Source organism: Pocillopora verrucosa, chromosome 6 (genome assembly GCF_036669915.1).
Source record: "Pocillopora verrucosa isolate sample1 chromosome 6, ASM3666991v2, whole genome shotgun sequence".
Lineage (NCBI taxonomy): Eukaryota > Metazoa > Cnidaria > Anthozoa > Scleractinia > Pocilloporidae > Pocillopora > Pocillopora verrucosa.
In genome coordinates, this window is record NC_089317.1 from 4299405 (window position 1) to 4319021 (window position 19617).

A 19617-nucleotide genomic window follows, 5' to 3' on the forward strand; every position below is an offset into this window, starting at 1 on the left:
TCACCTTTTTCATTTATCTCGATCGTTCAGTGGAGCGTTGAGGAGGAAAACACAAAAATGAGCAAAGTTGCCAAAGGCAAAGGAAAAACCTACAGCAAAAATGTAAAAACCGGAAAATTTGCAACGGAGCAAACAATGAATCGACAGACAGCTTTCAAAATTACGATTCGAGGCGATTGTTAATGTTTTTTATCAAAGCTGGTACTTGCATAAGGAAAAGGAAACCTCGTTTTTTATCATTATGTATGGCAAAGTTTGGTTTGACGGCGACTTTTTTGTTCGAAAGCTGCACTGTAAAGGAACCTTAGACGATTATCGATAAACTAAAAAGAAAAGCAATTAATGACAATTTCAATTGCTGATTTATTACGAAAGCAACTTACATTAAAAAAAGGAAAAACCCTGAAAACGCACACGAATGATCATGGCCTCAGGTCCAGGCCTTTTGAAGATCTCTAACAAAAGAGCACAACTGTCACAATCAAAGAACCCATGACAGTGTTGAACAGTGTGGGAAGCACGGCCGATACTCCGGCCTCTACGTCTACGTCCCATCCGGGTTCAGTGTACCCCAGCTCTTTCCTCTGTTCCACCATCCACTTGCGGAGAGGCTCAAAGTATTCCGACAGAGCGCCAACATCCAGTGTTTCACTTCTGGTCAGTTTTTTGAGGGCTTCCGGCCAAGGCTTGCTTTTCCCTATCTTCAGCATATCCCTATAGATTAAAGGAGAGAAACACCATTCAATACAAAACGTTAATTGCTTTCTTCATGTGCGAGCTATGAAATTCAGATTTATAGTTATTAATAATGGTAATAATAACAATAATAATAATAATAATAACAACAACAATAACAGATCAAAGCAATAATTTATAAATATTTTAAAAATAACATAGCAAGGCGGTTAATTTCCATGAACTGATCCTGACGACACTTTTGAACAAAATGAGGCGTAATTAATCAGAGTTTTCCGATATCCAATCATTGCCCAGTTTTGCTTTTACTCGCCTATTCCATGCTAATTTGAATTCTTAAAAGGATTTAAAGCCTTAATGGATATAAGAGATAATCCAATGAATACTTAGTTGATAAATTATTGAAACGACGACGGCGACGCCGTGGACAACGTCGGTTAAAAAATGAACTTATTTTTTTACCTGCGAATCTCGCGATACTCTAAAGACATTTAGTTTGTTTCTCGCTGTTCAAACTATCTCGGAACTGAAGATGGAACACAGCGTTAAATTAGAAATAGAAATTTAAAAAAATAAGCCGTCGTCATTCACGTTCTCCAGACAACGAGAAGTTTGGCCAGTTCACGTGGTCCTTTTCAGAGGACACAAAGAAATTTACAAACATTTATAACTCTCGTGCACAGCTACTGTTTTGCTCATGAAACCTTTTAATTAATGACGTTCCCGTCGCCGTTGTCTTCGTGGCTTTTTTATACTCCGCAAAAATTACAATGGCGATTCATTTATTACCAATGAACGATGTTTTTACCACTTCTCGGAAAAATGTTCGTGACGCGTGATTAGCACGTAGCACGTGGCACGTGGCACGTGGCACGTGGCACGTGAACCGTCATAAAGTGACTCGCTATGGGATTCACCTTCTCCCTTCATCTTTTTTTGTGTTACCCCTCCACTCCTAGATCCTATTACTAATTCTCCTTAATGTCTGTCATACAACTCTCATGATTTTGGTTTGAAGACTTTTAATGGGATCACCTGATAATCCAGTAACTGAAACTTTTCTTTATCCTCATGACTTGTCTACTTGTAATTGGAAAGAGAAATTTTGTTTTGACACTCATGGTAGTTCAATGGTTGATGGCATCACGCGCGCGCGCACGTTTCATCGACAACTTCCAAAATATTTTTTTCATTTTTTGGTTCCATGTTATTCTCGGCAGTTCACTTTTGCCGTATCTCTTACTATAAAGACAGATACCGGTAGATAAAAGAAAATTAATGAAAAAGAATTGTATTAAGTACATTGTATTTTTTCTAAAACTGCGCGCCGACCACAAAATTTTTATTTGATTTGGATTCAGTCCACTTCCATTGCTCTCGCACATCCAGGAGAAAATAAGTATCACATTCAGAAGAAATGAAAATATTTTCATACTTATCAGTACAACAGTGGTTCAGCAAAAGCTGAAGGAACAAGCATATCAACATAAAGTAACACATCTTCTGTCGATATTTACCCGATCTTCTTTCCCGCTTCTTTAGACTCGTAGATGGAGCAGGTATGCAAAGGTCCCGTATGTCCGGCTGCCTCACAAGCCGCCTTGTGGAACTGGAATTGTAGCACGTAGCTCATAAAGTACCTGAGCAATAAAAATTTAAAAAAAATTAAATTTGGTTGGTGACACATCCATTGGAAAACACCCTACCCAACACAGTTTCTTGGGCTAGAGCCTCTCTTCAGAAAAACGAGGTGCAATAATTTAATGAAGGAGATTGGTGTAACACCAGACCCATACCTCTCTCCTTTTCTCAGTCTGCTGCTTCTTCTGCGCCGTTTACTATCAGGCAACGTTTCACGAATTGAACACTGGAAAAGGGAAACAATTTATTCTCAGTCACCCTTGTTTCCCTTTTAGTTCATCCTTCCCTCGTTGTTGTTTATCAATTCTCTCAAACTCTTATTTATCTAATTAAAAAACCATGCAGATTATGAGCTCAAAATTTCCATCGCGCAGCAAACAAGGCTCCGGTGATGACATGGTTCGAGCTATGAAGAGCAACTCTTTTTAAAAACTTACCAACCTGAGGGGAAACGAGAATTCCTTCGAATTAGGGGAGTTCGAGTTATTAAAGGTTTGAGTTCCAGTCTGAGGCTTAGAGGCTTAAGTCCTTCTCTCCTCCACTCACATTTTGGTGCGGAAAATATAATCAGTTAAACTAAAATATACGGTCTCGAAATCATTTCATAAATCATTTCATCAGGATCGCACATAGCGAAATAGTTAACAATTATTCGCCGAAGTGGAGGTGAAAAGTGGTGGATATTTACCAAACCGCGAAGCGGCGAGAAAAATATATATCATTTTTAACGACACTTAGATGGATATTTGTTTTAGCATATATCACACAGATACAAGAAAATTAGTTTATTTCTTTCAATATACCGGAAAATGCTCAGAAATTTACTCTTGACGCGCAATTTTGTCTCAGCAGCTCGGAGGTGAATAGTAATTACTATTCACTTCCAAACTAGTCAATAAGCGCGCGCGAAAAGCACAATTCACCGGTGTGGTTTATACTAATATGTTATTTGACGTTTTCCAAACAACTGCATGCAAATATGCATGCAAAGATGTTTGCATTTGTTATTACAACTTGCTGGTGGAGATTGGCCTCCTGACCCCAACTCTCTTCCGGCCTTCCCTCCCCTCTCCCGGCAGTCGACTGTGAAAGGGATCAGAATCAACTCCTTTCCCACTGGGTACATTACCTACCTGATGTATGGTGTATTAGCTGGAATGTGTTATTTGCATCAGGGATCAAAGTCATTTTCTGTCCTTTCCACAGCAGGTTCCATTCCTTGTTACTTAGTCCTCAGTTCCCACCACACGGTATTGTAATTCTCCTCAGTGACCTTAACGCTGAAAACTCTCCATCTCCATTGGACGATCAAGACTCCGAGAGGAAGGAAAGCCACCTCACGCAGAGCCATCTTCATCAAGGCGTTTATGTCGGATTCTACAAAACGAAGTTCAAAGAAATAAAGCTTATGCTTAAATTCATTCTTTTCACAGCTGTTTATCCAGCCGGTAAGCTAGTAAGCGTAAGTTTCGAAAGAAACTGTGGTGTTGCGTCGGTGGGAGAGTATAACAAGGTAATTCGGTATTATCAACTGTTGATAATAGTTGATAGCGCGAATTGGCCACCGTCAAGAGTTTCAAAGCTGACAAAAGTTGATAACGTAAAATTGGCCACCGGTAAGAGTTTCAAAGCTGACGTTTCGAGCGTTCCCTCCTCGTCATTTTCTCAGACGAAGGACTAACGCTCGAAACGTCAGCTTTGAAACTATTAACGGTGGCCAATTTTACGTTATAAACTCAGTTGATAATAACAAATGGTCTTGTTAGAATCAACATTATTTGTGTTATCTGTTAAAAAAGCAAAATGTCGTTGACGGTGATATAATCTGTGCGTCTGTCCTCCTATATATTCATGAGCATGAACCACTCAAAATGCTCGTATAATTCAGCGCAACATAAAGAGAGAGGAAATCTGTCGAATATACAGCTCAATCCATCAATCCATACACCAGCCCTAATATTTTCAAAACACATACAATTAATTGTTTCCCCGTTGGTGGTATTTCTTCCAGAAATATCTCCGCAAGAGTGTCATGCACATTAGCTACAGTTTCTAATGATTACAAACCACAGCACTTAACAGACGGTAAAAATAGCATCATGTAGAATGGTGCAAACTCTTTGTTATTGAACTGCCGGTAAAAAGGGGGCTGTAGTGTTGCTACAGCTATCTAGTACTACATAGGTAAAAAATTAGTAGTAAAAACTGTTGATGAAAACGTTCCTCTGACTCCCCAAAGTGATTAACATGAAACTTCTCCCTATAATATACATACATTAATCAGCAAACAGGTAATGAGAAGAATCAAACTTATCAGGCAGAAGCTGCTATCTTGATCTAGCACCAAGTTCTCACAACAAATTTACAAGGAAATGTTACACCGCTGGAGGGGAGAATTAACAATCAGATCTTGGGAGTTAAAGGGTTCAATCAATGGAGAATTCTTCACTTAACCCTTTCAGTCCCATGAGTGACCAAGACAGAATTTCTCCTTACAATATCAATATAATATTCACCAGATAGTGATGAGAATAAAGAAAAATATCAATTTGGGGATAATTAGTTGATCCAATACTAAATTCTGTGAACTAACATTATAAGAATTGTATGGTTGACAGTAAGGAGAATTACAAATTTGATCTGGGAGTTAAAGGGTTAAACACTTTAACACTCTGACTGAAAAATCTAATAAGTAATTCTTGTTACTGTCTGCCATACAATTCTTATTATGGACAATTCTTACGATTAAAGAATTTGGTATTGGATCAGCTAATAATCCTCTCACTGATATTTTTCTTTATTCTCATCTCAGCCCAGCGTTGTATTGACATTTGTTGGGAGATTGGCCCAGAAGATTTTCCCCTTTCTCTTGAGCTCTCATCCAATCCAATTCAAAACTTGAAATAATCAGGACTTAATCAATAGCATTTTCCAACGCTTAATTTTACTTCATTTCATGTTGAGTTCCCATTGGCTCCCTGTGATATTTTCCGTTGTTCTGATTGGCCATTGTAATGACTCACACAACAAGTGCTATAAGTTGAAAAAATACTCAGATTGTACATGTACCTATCAGCTCCTGTCTTCTTGTTGTACACTCATTGACCATGTCTTCTGGGGTGACACCTTCTACCCCTTTGAACCTGTTAGTTAATAATTGAAATCATCAATAGTTGTTTAACAATGAAAGAGCCAATTATCATATTTCAGCTAAATTCTTTGGGAGATTTTTAGCTCAAGTTATGGCGTCTTAAGAATAGCTGGATCAGGGTTATTGAATTTCTAACCTTGTGATTGGCTAAACAGCTAAATAAAAAAAAATAGAAGTTACAAGAATGAATAATCTTACCCATGATTTCCCTCAAAGTAATAAGCCTTCCAGCACACAAGGTCAGTGACTCCTTTCACCTCAGATTCCAAACCAATTGGCAATTGGGTGAAGGCTGCAGTGCGTTGTAACTTTGCTCTAGGGAAAATAATTTTTCACTTTTTCTTATAGGAAGTTCCTTTGATATGCATTGTGGAATAAAATTCAGCAATAGAAACGACCAATTTTTTCACCTCCCCAAGTCATTTTCAAATATCAAAAATTAGCATATAAATGTAATAGTTTAAAAAAAATAAACAGATGAATATGTAACAAGCATCTTCTCAAATGTAGTGGATGATCTTTCCATTGTTTGTGTCAACTCTTGAAAATCTCAGTGTCAATCCAATCCATAGTCATAGGAATTCAATTGTGGCCTCACAGTTGACATGTTTAATGCCACACTGTTCAGGTCATTTTTTGCAAACATTCTGTTCTGTTTCTCATTTGTTATATCTATATAAATTTTTACCTTGTTCCTTCTTTAGGACCAGAATTTTAACTTTTTTATGACAAAAAATTTTTTCCACAATCTTTAATTCCCCCTATCATCCATTCTGTAGACCTTATCATTTCAATCATTCTCAGGTATTTTTTCAGAAAACCCAAGGGCTCCACTTGTTTTTCAAATTTTGGCCAGATATGATATCCTCTCTGAAGAAATTTAGGTGTTGATGTAAAAATTTGCATTGATAATCAATTATCCAAAACTATTTTTAACAATAGCACAGTGCTTGGACTGTAGTCATTTTTCCAACACAAATTCAAATTAGAAATAAGTGCCATAAGGCATAAATGATCACACTACAATTGTAACTCAACAATTTTAGGAAACCTGATAACTCATCTGTAAAAAAGCTCGAAGAAGGAAAGGCACTTTTTTCCATTCATCTAAATAAATACTTTACAAAATAGTAAATCTAAATACTACACTACCTTAAGATACTGACAGTGCTAAATCAATTACTTACAGCTTGCTGTCCTCAGTTAAAACTACAAAACTGTTAAACCTTTTTTTTTTTTTTATTTTTTCTTTCCTTTTTTTAACATAGTAATGTAAGGTAATGTAGTATTGTTATTGTGCCACAATAAAAAAAACCCCTTGAAAAATCTATGAGAAATTTTCCCTTTCACTCTCATAATTTGGTTTTTCAGCATCACATAAGTCGAAGCTTCAAAACCCCTCTACCCCTAACTGGCCATCCCTCACACATTTGAACCTTTGAAGATGGACTCATTAAAATTTCCACCTCACCGCAGGTGTACATGTATGTTGCTGACAAGAGCTTTTACTTTTCACACACATATACATCATAACTACATGTTCATCTGTTTTTGATGACAATTCAAACTGTAAATCCTTTATGATTACAGTAGGATACTCTGTAACAAAGCTGTGACAAGTTCAGAAAAGTACCTTAAGAAATGTATAAAGAACAGTATGGAGAATATACATCTTGATGTTAGGAAATAAATGGTTGACACTCACCTGGTGTATCAATAATGTTAATGTTTGTATCTTTCCAATCGACATATGTTGCTGCAGATTAAAACAACATACATATATACAGTTGTATCTTCTTGAAATATACAGAGAATATTATTTCATACTGCAGATAATATTGAAACACCAGAATTTCTACTGTATTTAAGACATAACATCTTCACTATGCCTTGTGAACATACTAAAAAAGATGTAGCAATGTTGCTATGGCAACCATGTATACAATCTCCGAACTGTATATTCCTGAGATTTTTGTTTCTCTATTTACTACAGCAAATTAAATGACCTTGAATTCTACTTTCTTGGGAGTTCTAAAAAGATTGAAAAAGGATCTCTCTATCCAGGCTGAAATTCAAACATGGTTACATGTGTATGAATATCATATATTTGAATTCGCAATGATAAAGCAGCGGTGAAAACAACACCTGTAAAAAATTCAGGCCTATACATTTTAACCCATGACCTCTGGGATACCAGTGCAATGCTCTATCAACTGAGCTACAAAGCTATAACAAGCCAACTGGGAGTTGGTCATTTTGTTGGTTTTTAATAAATCCATTTAGTGATCAATAAATGAATGTGATTATATGAATGTCATACATTTGATCTGTAGTTTATTAAATAAATCATAGTACTGTTACTTAGTACCAACCTGTATGGTCATTCCTCGCTGTCGTTCCAGATCCATGGAATCCATAGTGGCTCCTACATTGTCCTTACCTCGCACCTGGTTAGAAAATAAGGATGAATACCAAACAACCAAATCTAATGCATGGATATATCAGTGCATTTTCTTGAGCAAAGAATTTGTTTCTCATCAAGAAGGTATTAAAAAACCCTGAGATTTACTGTATTAATGCTTTGGGGCTACAGTGAGATTATGTATCTTGTATCTTCACATTTTTTTGTCATAAGAAGTCTGATCATACTGGTGAGAGTAATTCCCTGAAGGACTGTTGTTGGTAGAAGTGACTCAAGTTTTAACAATACCAATGTGTTACAATATAATCTAACAAACAGAAAGAATGCTATACTCCTTTAGACTTCACTACTTTATTAAACAACTTTTAATATTTTTGATGCAGAGCAAGTCCAACAGGAAATACAGTAATTATCCTCAATAAACTTACTTAAGCCCACAACATTCTATGTCTTGCCTCACCACTGACACAAACTCACAGTTTTCTCCAAAGTTCCTTGAATTAAACAATCTTCACAGTAGCACTCTCTCTCTGTGTATAGCTTTCCAAGCAGCCATTCACTTCCAACAACAACAACTTCTACAACAGGACTGAGTCCTTATAGACATTTACAAAGTATTCTAGAACATTCCGGACACTTACAACACAACTATTTCAGTGGACAGGTATTACATCATGACTACATGACCTAATGAAATGTTCTGTTATGTTCCATGGAATGCTTCTCAGCATGACAAAACATTCTTAGCAGAAAATGTCAAGATGCTTATTTCTACAGTCACTATCCATAACAAGTGGAAGTCATAAAGTCATAATCATTTGACACAAGTGGTGACTTCCACCAAGGTTGTCAAATCATCGATCTTTACTGCCAACAGCAGTCCTTTCCAGGCCTACTCTAACCCAGACAATCAGACAACACAATCAAATATTATTACTGCAAGTTGTCAAACCTTTGCTATTTATTTATTTTAGAAATAATTGATTGCAGAAGCTGTGGTTTAAACTGTACATCAACTTGATATTAACAAAGTCTTTGTTTCAGAGATATTATCAGAACTCTCTTCAACCTATGGAAGTTTGATACCTCTTAAACTTTTAGTAAATTTCAATCCACAACACATGTTGAGGAAAAAAAAACTTGCAATAAAAATCTTAACTGGAAACCACAGGGCAAAAATCACTATTTGTATAATCACTCAAAACCCATGGGAAATTGGCTTTGAACTGTTACAATGTGTATCAAAATCCATTAGTGAAAAAAATGTTTTTGGTCTTGTCAGAACTCCTATCAACCTACAGAAGTTTGATATCACTTAAACTTCAAGTAAATTTTGATCCATAACTCACTGAGGAAAAATAACTGCAGTAAAGATTTCAACAGGAAACCACAGGGCAAAAATCATTATTTGTATAATCATGCAAAACCCATGGAAATTAAACTTTGAACTGTTAAAACAAACATCGAAGTCAATTAGTGAAAGATTTTTTTTCTCTTGTCATGAGCATTGCACTAAAAAACAATTTAGAGTCCTCATGAGGAATAGAATCTCAGACCTTCAGATTCACCACTTTGATGAGCTACTACTGAGTCACAGAGACTTTGCTGTGAGCTCAATTGTTACAAGGTCCACATGTGAGATGCATCCTGCAAAGTAGGATTGGTAATGTTGAAAGCATTTCTAAAGGCAAATCAAAGTCCATTGTTCTCACCTCATGCATTTGACTGATTCTTCCAGTATAAAACAAAAGTCTCTCTGTGAGTGTGGTTTTTCCAGAGTCAATATGGGCAGATATACCAATATTTCTGATTTTTGACACATCCTTCTGTCAAAAAAAGGAGACAATGTTACATGTATGCCCAATATACACAGCCATGCCCAATTCACAAATTGAAAGTGGTTTAGCATGATCTGTACTCTTATCGACAATGATATTCATTATCACAGAGGTCAAAATTTGCTACAGACTCACGCGGCCCAGCCAGGTGAATCAGCAAAAACTTTTGAGCAATGTGATGATGAACATCATTGTATAGAGACCATGCTAAACCCCTGTCAATTCCTTTTTTACCACAATAATGATGTCAAACAAAATGATTCTTTCAGTGATAAAGGCATTGCATGACCAGTTGATGCAAGCAGCGCTGCTCGTGCTCTTATCAACAACAGCAAATTGGCCAATCAAATTGCAACATTACTGCTGATCATAGAAAAGAAATGTTTTGAAAATACGCAAGGCATCTAGTAATAAAAAATTCCCCAATTTCAAGGGCCTGTATTCATGAATGAACACTGAGGAAAAAATTTAAGTTTTCACTAATTAATGTTAGTAGTAGCTGGAAAATATAGGGTAAAGTAACAGGAGAATATCATTCATTGGGAATAAAAGATAAGGCTGTGTTTAAATGCTAGTTAGTCAAATATTTTCACAGAATTTCTACTGAAAGATTATTCTTTAGAGTATCAAATATTAGTTTAGAAATATTAATTAAGTAATTCCAAAAATTATTTTGGCTTTTTACTATAGAGCACAAATTATCAGAGCAGATGCATACTATAAAATACTATAAAAAAAAGGTTTTCAACAACTCTGAAACATTTCTCACCTAGTGATTTCATAGGATCTAACTAAATGCTTGGAAAATTTGTCCTCTAAAACACCACAATAATTTTTGGAGTAGCTTGGCATTCCTAAACAATCAGTAGGTTTGCAAGAGAAAATTTGGGGGAAAATCAACATTACTTTACTTTAGTAATAAGAACTTGGTATTTGATCAAGATACCAGATAAGTTTGAGTATTCTCATTAACTGTTTGCTGGAGAATGGATGGATGTTGAAGGGAGAAGTGACATGTTAATCACTTCTGGGAGTCAGAGGGTTAATGAACAGTCTGTGAATGGATGGATGTTGAAGGGAGAAGTGACATGTTAATCACTTTGGGGAGTCAGAGGGTTAATGAACAGCCTGTGAAAGTTATCACTGACTGTTGAACTCAAAGGAACATTTTCACCGACAGTTTTGAAAGACTGTTCCTTGTAAAACAATAAATAAATTATATACATTTTTAACATCGGAGAACATGTAGTCAAAAACTGTCTATCTCCCTGAGAAAGTTGAACACTCACCGCTACTCCAGAGGCAAAAAACCGAGCCTTCACCTACGAAAAAAAAACCTTTATTCGTGAGATTCAGGATAAATTACTAACCAAAGAGAAGTACAACAAATACAAATCAGATACAATGATACGAATACGAGCAACTTTTACTCCTTAATATGATATCGAACTCGATCTGGAGTCATTATTTCCCATATTAACTAAAATACGAGAATAATCAGTTTAAAATTAAATTACTGTTTTGATTTTTGATTCTCTCGTTGCATCGATCGTAAGACACTTCAATAACTTTCGCATTTAAACAAATCACAACCGATACGATAGTCCTAACTGTTTGAGAAAGATGTGCGATTATGTAAGCTTTTCACTTCTTCGTGACTTAGGATTCCCGTTTCGCAAGAATTAACAAAAACTTATATCACGGTCGAAACATCAAGGTTGGAAATCTTACATTACGAGCAAGAAGGCGAAGTCCAGATCGCTGGATCAAAAGTGTCGCTAAACCCATCTCTCAAGCTAAAACATCCAAGTCCGTTTACTTCAGGGAATCTTTCAAAATAATTTCTACCAGGCGCACGTGAAGGGGTTGGCGCATGACCAGACTACTGCTGCTGACCAGTTTTATGGGATAGTGAGGAAGCCGGCGAAAAACACATGCCACTATGCCATATCAAAATGTGCATTTTAAACTTTATTGGAAACTTCGATTTTACGTACCCTAGCATTCCCAGGAGTAATTTTACCGTTCATTGGAGAATGCTTGCGTTCGCGTTTTTATAATGCGACTTATATAAGTAAAATTATTCTTGATTCAAATTATGGTTTTCTGTTTTTTTACAATCGATGACCCAGCCTACGTGTAGCCGTACCCTCCCAAGGTGAAACGGAAGCTGCCTCGCCTCCGTTTCACCTTGGTGGGGAGGGTACGGCTACACGTAGGCTGGGTCATCGATTGGCAACGGCAACTGATGTCGGGATCTCACGCTTGTCCTGGGGGATGTTGTCGCACTCCGTGAGGGTAGGTAGGGTGAACTCTGCTCCGTTTGTGGAACGTACGGCGACGCCTGTCAATCGCCGCCCGTATTTCTCTTCCCGGTCGCCGCTGCACGTGGACAGGAAGTACTTCTCTAAAGGACCGCTTGCTCCTAAGTCATCCGCTAGTTCACTGGTGATGAGGGAGCTGTTGCTCTGTTCATCAACGATTGCGTAGATGCGCTTCGTGATGTGGAGGGTGCGCTTGTTGAAGATATCGACTAGCAGAGTCTTGCTACAGGATAGTCCTCCTGTTGGTTCGCAGAGTGTAGTGCATTTGGGGTTCACAGCCCCGTTCTCCGGTCTGGGGGTTGGCCGCCTGTCCTTGTGTAGTAAGGCACTGTGGCGCTTGTCCCCGCAGATGGTGCACTGTATGGGTGTGTCGCACTCACTCGCGATATGGGCGTTGCTGAGACAACGAAGGCACAGGCGAGCGTTCATTATCCACTGTGTGCGCTCTTCCAGGGATTTCGCCGCGAAGGCAACGCACTCTGACAGGTCGTGCGCACCGCTCTCGTGATAGGGGCAATGTTTGCTCTTCATCTTGCTTTTTCCTGGTGCTTCTTTGTTTCCAGCTGGGGGCCGGACTTCCGTTTTCAACGATCTATTGTCTCTTCCTCCGCGCTGTCTCTGCGGCGAAACTTGGGAAGGGATCGTTTCTTTACCAGCGAGGACATTGGGGTTGTTCTTAATCTTAGCTTGCTCCTGGACGGTCTTGGAGAATCTTGAGAAAGGGGGGTACATCCCTCGATGGCTGTCGGAATAATTCGAGATCTCCTTCTCCCATTTAGCGCGGATGGATTTCGGTAGCTTCTCAGCTATGGGTTGAATAGCGCTTGGGTAGTCAAGGCATTCGAGTCCTGGGAGAAATGTCACTTGACTTTCGATGTCCGCGCAGAGATCTGCAAACTGCTGCAGTTTGACGTGCTCGTGTTCGCTGAATGTCGCTGTACCTCGCAGGCGTTCCAGAAGTGCGTTGGCGATCACTGCTGCGCTGCCAAAGCGTTTCTCGAGTTCCGCCCATAAATCTCTTAGCAACGCGACGGGATCGCGCATTTGCCGCTTTCTGTAATTGTCGACCAGGAGCTGTGGGGGTCCGCTGGTGAAACTCCTCAAATAATTTATCTCCTGGATCGGGGACACATCGGTGTCTATCAGCATGGCTTTGAAGGCACTCTTCCAAGGGTGAAAGAGGGAAGGATCTCCAGAGAACACATCGGGTTGGCACTTTGGGAGGTTTTGCCTAGCCAGGCCTGCGACTATCTGTTGATTCACTGCGGTGAAAGAGTCGATTAGCTGGCTTCCGGTGACGTCTCGGAAAGGTGTCGAAGTCATCAGCGGTCGGCGATTGAAGGCCGTGTTTTGATGCGTTCTGCGATCTTCGTTAGCAGAATTCTGGCCTGGTAGATCTGGGTTTGGGTCGGGAGGTTTTGGCTGCTGAGGCCTTTTTTTTTTAAAGACTCAAATTTCGGGGCGGCCGGTGATAGTGGTTTTGTTCGCTCCGTTGTGTCTCGCGGATCGTGTTCACGCTCGTAACGCGTTGCATTTTCCGCGCGTGGGGGGCTAAGTGTGGGAGAAGAGTACACCCATCGCGATGTGTGATGCTCCATTTTGATTTCGGGGACTTCGAAGTCCCGTAATTGTGACTCTCTTTCCAAATTTTCCTCCAATCGGCGGGCGTCTTCGAAAACCTCGAGCTTAGCGTTTGCTATCGCGGCCTTTTTATCTGCACTTAAGATCGCCATCTCGGACTCAAACTGTGCGATTTCCTGTTGACGAGTTCGTTCCGCTTCAGCGTCGCGCGTCCTTCGCTCGAGTTCCTTTTGCGCTATGAGTCGAGCGTACTGGGCTTCTTCTCTGGCTGCTTTAGCGTCGGCCAGCGCCTGTAGCCTAGCCATCGTGCTGCTAGATTTTGAGGCGGATGAAAGGCGACATGAAGGACAAGATGAACGACTAGCGACGGATCGTGTTTCCAAATATTTGCTCGACTTACTTAATCTATTTTTTGTCTTTTCGACAAGGAGGAGGGCGCGTTTTAAAGTTTCGTTTTCCTCCACAAGCTGGGCCTCTTTCGTGTAGTCCCCATACAAGTCTTGATCGTACAGGTCAAGCAATTCCTTCATCATTCTTCCCAAATTTTCGGACGCTGTCGCGAGGTCGCGCGCTGCGGTTCCGATTTCACTTTCATGACTATCACTTTGCTCTACCGATTGCATAACCCTCAGGAGCTCTTTACGTGATTTACTTAATTCTTTACGTTTACTATCTATGGCGTTTTGTAGAGCCTTTGGCGTAGGTTTTACTGTTCTTTTCTTCCTAGCTCCGGGTTCCTTGGTTTAACAACACGTGATGTAGCCTTAACACTATCACTTTCTTTGTTTTTGCAGCCTCCTCGAAAAATCAGAGCGATCGCCCTCTCGAAGGCGACGATCAAGATCACCAAAAACAACGACGACGACCAGGTAGATTAATTCGAATTAATTGCTATAAGCGGAACACTATTAAAATGCCATAATATAGAACTTATTTTTTGCTACTCATGACAACGGTTTTCTGTCAAAATTCATTCTAGCATGTATTCTTTCTCAAGGGAACAGGTAGTGAAGAGGAGAGCAAAAGGCGAGAAGCCGTAATCCGAGAGTTTGTCGGAGAATATGGAAAAGGTGTACGACAGGAAAACTTTCGCTCAAAGACAAAAGAGTTGACTTGCACACTTCCATATGCCTTCAGCATGCGTCCCTCTGTCATCACAGCCTCATCGGAAGACTGCCAAGTCGTAACAACAGCCTGCCAAATAAAAGATGCTAATGTCGTACTGCAGGGTAGAACTGTGCGGGTGCAAACTGTTTACCACAATAAGGATATCGTTGCTTTGAGATTTCACCTTTCTGGCTGGCTATTCTCTTACAATACGTTCAATTAGAAGTAGATGGAGGCAATTTTTTACGAAAGAAAGTACAATTTCATTGGCTGAACGGCGATGTCTGTGATCGGAGCTCACCCAATTTCATTCTAACCCGAGTTTTGGGATTCACTGCCGAGGGTTCAAGCATCACTCTAACGTCTGAGGAGGACAATAGGCTCTGCAGGCTTGTTAATGGTGACCCTGATGACGAAGATGTTGGAGATGATGAGGATCAAACTCCAGAGGATCAGAGAGCAGCTAGGGAGAGTGAAAGGGAAGTGTCGCTTCCAAGATTAGCAGGAGTGAGCTTATCAAGGCGACGGACCACACTTTTCCAATTATGATAAACTTTGAACAAAGTTATATATGGATATTTGTGGGAGCCAGGAAAGGTCTATTTATAGGTCGAATGTTAGGCATTTAAACGTAAACCGCTTTCTTTGATATTTGGCATTTGGAAGAACAAATTTAAAATTTCATGAGGCATCATATCTCGGTGCGACAAAGATAAGATATTACCAGGTTTTAAGGTCAAACAACATTTTCTAAAAAAAATAGCGGCGGGCCATCTGAAACCTCATAAAATCATTGCTCTGAAGGATTCATAGCCGACGTAATGCGACATGACTTGGCTAACCTTTTAAAGAAAAAAGGAAGTATAGAAGGAAGTATGTTTTTCTTCAAAAATTACCGTGTAAATGAAGATCTTTCGCAATTCTTCAAATGTTTAAGTATAGTTAAATTGGTTTATACCGTTTTATGCGCAATCTCGTCGAACATCATCGCCAATTACATCTAGGAAAACAAACTTTTCTGTCCGCGATTTACTCGGGGTGTCATTAAAATTATATTCCAGTTTAAATTTTTGCCTCAATAGCTATCTATTCAAAAAGAAACTAGAGAATTTATATAGTGACATTTATCCTATCGTCGGCTGCGCCCGTGGACAATATGAAGCGAATCCTGTGTTCTGATTGGCTAGCCGAACGGGCAAGATGGGTCTATCTTGCCCGTTGGGGATTGGCCGCGTTGATCGCGAGAAAGAAAAAAATTGCGTGGAGTAAACTTACCAAGTTTGTAATTCTTGGACAATGTCGGCCATAAAGTCGCAAAAAGCGGCAGAAGACAGACAAACCAAAGAAAATATAACAACTCTTGTGGGTATTATACTGTATTACAAACGCAGTTGCCTTGTTTTTTCCCGGCTCTCGAACTAAACAAGTCATTCATTGATTTTTAACAGAGCGAAACCTTTCTTCCATCCTTTATTGAACAAGCTTGTTCAGTCAAGATGGCTGTATATTAACCTCATTCTCTTTTTGCTTTTTTATGGACTACGACTTCGTCTCAGTCCGTAAAAACGCGAAAAAAAAAGAACTCGGCCAATATCCAGTCATCTTGGCCGAACAAGTTTGGTCAATAACGCATATCATATATTGGTACCACTATACTGGAATATCATATGGCAAGGTAGTCCTGAGGTAAATCCGAGCGTTCTGATTGGTATTTTCCCATACCTCGCTTCCTTGAGCCGTACTTGGTAATAAAATTTGCGTGCTTTGAATGAATCTGTGTATTCGTTTCCGTAAAATGTATTTGGGCCATATTTTCATGGGAAATTTGCCTCGATTTGAGCGCATTCGTTTAAGATAGTTTTGTGGAACAGAAAACAAGAACGGACGAGCATCAGTAAAACTACAAATACTACATTTCAATGCATTGAATACAAAGATATATATATATAAAAAAAGAATCTACAAAAGCTTTAGATACCTGCAACACAATGTGTGCTGGTGATCAAAAGTAAAATTTCTGGAATGAAAACGGGGAGCAATACATCGGAGTTGTAGATTTCAGTTTTCATTTTTCATCAGTAACCGAGCGACTTAGAATCACTTTAGGTTCCTTTTGTTATCAAATAATTTTACAATTTATGAAAAAGGGTAGGCTGCTAAGCTCTGTATCATACGATAGCCATCTTTAGCACCTTTCACACAACACAAATCCCTCTCCTTCACTCTAAGGGATCGCACTCACATGTTAGAAGAGCGGTGTTGCTCATATACATTATCTAATCATGTAATATTCAGTTTTTACAGTAAATTTGGCGCACATTAACGTCTCTGGTGCAGCATGAAAAATCTCCGCAAAAAAAGATGGTTTCCGTCTTGTCACGAGCTCACGACAAAGAAAAAGATCCTGAGTCCCCATGGTGAATCAAATCTTAGGCCTTTGCATTCTGTGTTGCATAGAAGCGCAGATTCCGATGGAGGAGTTATCCGAAGGAACTAGGATTTATTAGAAGGGAAGGGCTAAAAATATTGCATTGTCTTGTGGTGTTTTCACTAGACCCTTATCGTGTATAACTTCTAAAATGTAATTAAAGTGGAGGAAGTTGTTCTAACAAGAGAATCTTTTAAAGACCTGACCTTCCGATTAGCAACAATTGGCGGATTAGGATACATTTGCACCAGGTTATTGTTGCCTGAAATAAGGTGCCAGTGTTTTATAAGAATCTTTTTGACATTCTGGTTAGCAGGGTTGAAAGTCCTAACGAACGGGAAAATCTTTTTAGACGATTTCGGTTTGTTTCTCATAGCCGTGTTGCGTGATGAGAACTGGGCATCGGCAAACACCTTTTGGACGAGCTCCTGAGGGTAGCTTCGTTTTATGAGGCGAGATAAAAATTCTTTCTTCCTTAGCTCAAAAGATTCTTTAACCGAGTTTGTTCTCAGTAAGCGTAGCGCCTCTCATTTTACAAAACCCTTCTTAACCGTTTAGCCCTTAAGAGTGACTAGTATCTAATTTCTCATTACAATATTACCCTTTAGTCACGCACTAAGGTCATGAGAATTATGGAAATGATCAACAACCACAGAAGCTCTGGATCATTAAGCTAATTCTCCTTTGTCAGCACCTTAGGAAATGTATAGAGAACAGTGTGGAGAATATGCATACTGATGTTAGGGTGTAAAGGGTTAACACTGAGAAGGTGGCGTGAAGATAACTGTGTGTATCTTGGAATGTTTCTGTCGGCTTGTAATATGTTTAAACATCAACGATTTTGCTATCGGTAAATCTCGGTCCTTTAAACACTTCAGTATCGAGAAAAACAATTTTTTTTTTGATGACTGTTCATTCATGAATCTAAAAGTGGCGCGGAATGAGTTAGCAAAATCAATGAAGTTGTTGATTTCGGTTTCGGGAATGGTCTGCGCATAAAAAATGTCATCAATGTATCTTTTCCAAAGAAATGGTTTCTGTGGGCTTGTAGCTAGTTTGTAGCTGTCTCTCAATAGGAGCCATGAATATGACTGCAAAAGCTACCGTCATTTTTTTCCCAAAGATATTGCGAGTGTTTAAAAATAGTTTTTGTGGTTGAAGTTGAAAGAGTTTTCTTTATGAATCAGTCATATAAGGTCTCTCAAAACTGCTGTTGGTATCGAAGGTTTTGACTGATAATGCTCTTCGTACAGTTTTGACAGACGACTTTAACTCCTTCTTCCTTCCTCTAAACCCTCCATACAAGAACAAAAAAGAATTTCTTTGTTTTTGCGCGCCGTGTCTCTATGTAGGCAATTGTGTTCCGCAGGTTGTTGAAACTCGCTTCCATCTTAAGACGCTTAGGGGTTGGTTTTTACAAAGGCATGTCGCGGTCGTTTGGTAACTCTTAGTACTTTTTGGAAGCTAGTTTTGACGAAAGCAAGTCGTCGTTTAATTCTGCACTGGCTCGTTTAGTGCATGCCTTCACAATGGAACGTTTGGAGGCTGACTGTTTTTCTGGGGAGATGTAATTGGCGAGATCAGTAGCGTTTGGCTGTCTCTTATTTTAGCGAGTATAGCACTGACTTTTCTGTCTCCAATAGTGGCCATGAGGTTCTCAGAAGAACTGCTATTACAAACTTACTCAGTATTAAGTTCACCGTTTTTGTAAAACGCCAAACATACCACCTCAATAAAAAAAAACATAAATTTTTCCGTTTAATCTGTTCCCATCACCATTTTGCGTCTTTATCGAGCGGCACTAACAGAACTGACTCGAGATATTATTTTTTGAAACCAGAGATTAAAAGTCCAATCTGGGAACTAATCTGAGCTTGGATACACCACGGCAACTTACTCCAAAAAGGTTAAAACCGGTGGTGCCTGCTACATAAACTGGGTTCTCAAGTGGGAAATTTAACCTCCTAATCTATCTTTCGATCCAGGGTTCTACATGTAATTCGTCTGGAACTTAACTTAACAAAGCTGAACAACTTAAACGAGGATGAAAAATTTTTTTCAATGATCGGTACAGTGTAATGGCGGACAGTTAAAACGAAAAATTGTTGCTTATTGAAAAAAAAAACGACAAGAAAACCATCTCTTTTTTGGCAGTACTTAGAAGGGTGTACTTTCATCAAAAATTAAATCAGAATCGGGTGAACGGAAAGACATTTTCCTCTTTTTTCTTACCTCGAGAAACTTTAACTAAATGTTCTTGTCCGAAAGCTTCCTTAGATGCCCAGTAGCCTCTCGGAAGATTACCCTCCCACCTTCCCCCAACCCCAAGTCTTACTTGTCACCACTCGAGTGGTCTACACACACAAACCAAGTACAATGAACAATGTCGCTAGTAAAAAAAAAACCTTTATTGCAAAATATTTGCGGTT

At 39.1% G+C, this 19617-nt stretch overlaps 2 protein-coding genes across 3 annotated transcripts; both read right to left on the reverse strand.

The window, feature by feature from the left end:
- LOC136281536 (elongation factor G, mitochondrial-like) lies at nt 1–11590 on the reverse strand. 2 transcript variants are annotated; one of them, XM_066168078.1, is made up of 11 exons: nt 11480–11590; nt 11038–11070; nt 9623–9733; nt 7861–7935; nt 7194–7244; nt 5687–5803; nt 5407–5480; nt 3471–3714; nt 2493–2563; nt 2214–2336; nt 1–714 (listed from the first exon to the last, which is right to left on the reverse strand). In XM_066168078.1, the coding sequence occupies exons 1-6, from the start codon at nt 11534–11536 to the stop codon at nt 5747–5749; spliced, it is 384 nt and encodes a 127-aa protein (XP_066024175.1). In that variant the 5' UTR covers nt 11537–11590; the 3' UTR covers nt 1–714; nt 2214–2336; nt 2493–2563; nt 3471–3714; nt 5407–5480; nt 5687–5746. The 2 variants fall into 2 exon arrangements, with proteins under 2 accessions (XP_066024175.1, XP_066024174.1); XM_066168077.1 differs by having other exon boundaries at nt 9623–9736.
- Nucleotides 11591–11973: 383 nt separating this feature from the next.
- On the reverse strand, nt 11974–13395 carry LOC136281641 (uncharacterized). Its single transcript, XM_066168307.1, has one exon. The coding sequence runs from the start codon at nt 13393–13395 to the stop codon at nt 11974–11976; it is 1422 nt and encodes a 473-aa protein (XP_066024404.1).
- Nucleotides 13396–19617: the final 6222 nt, after the last annotated feature.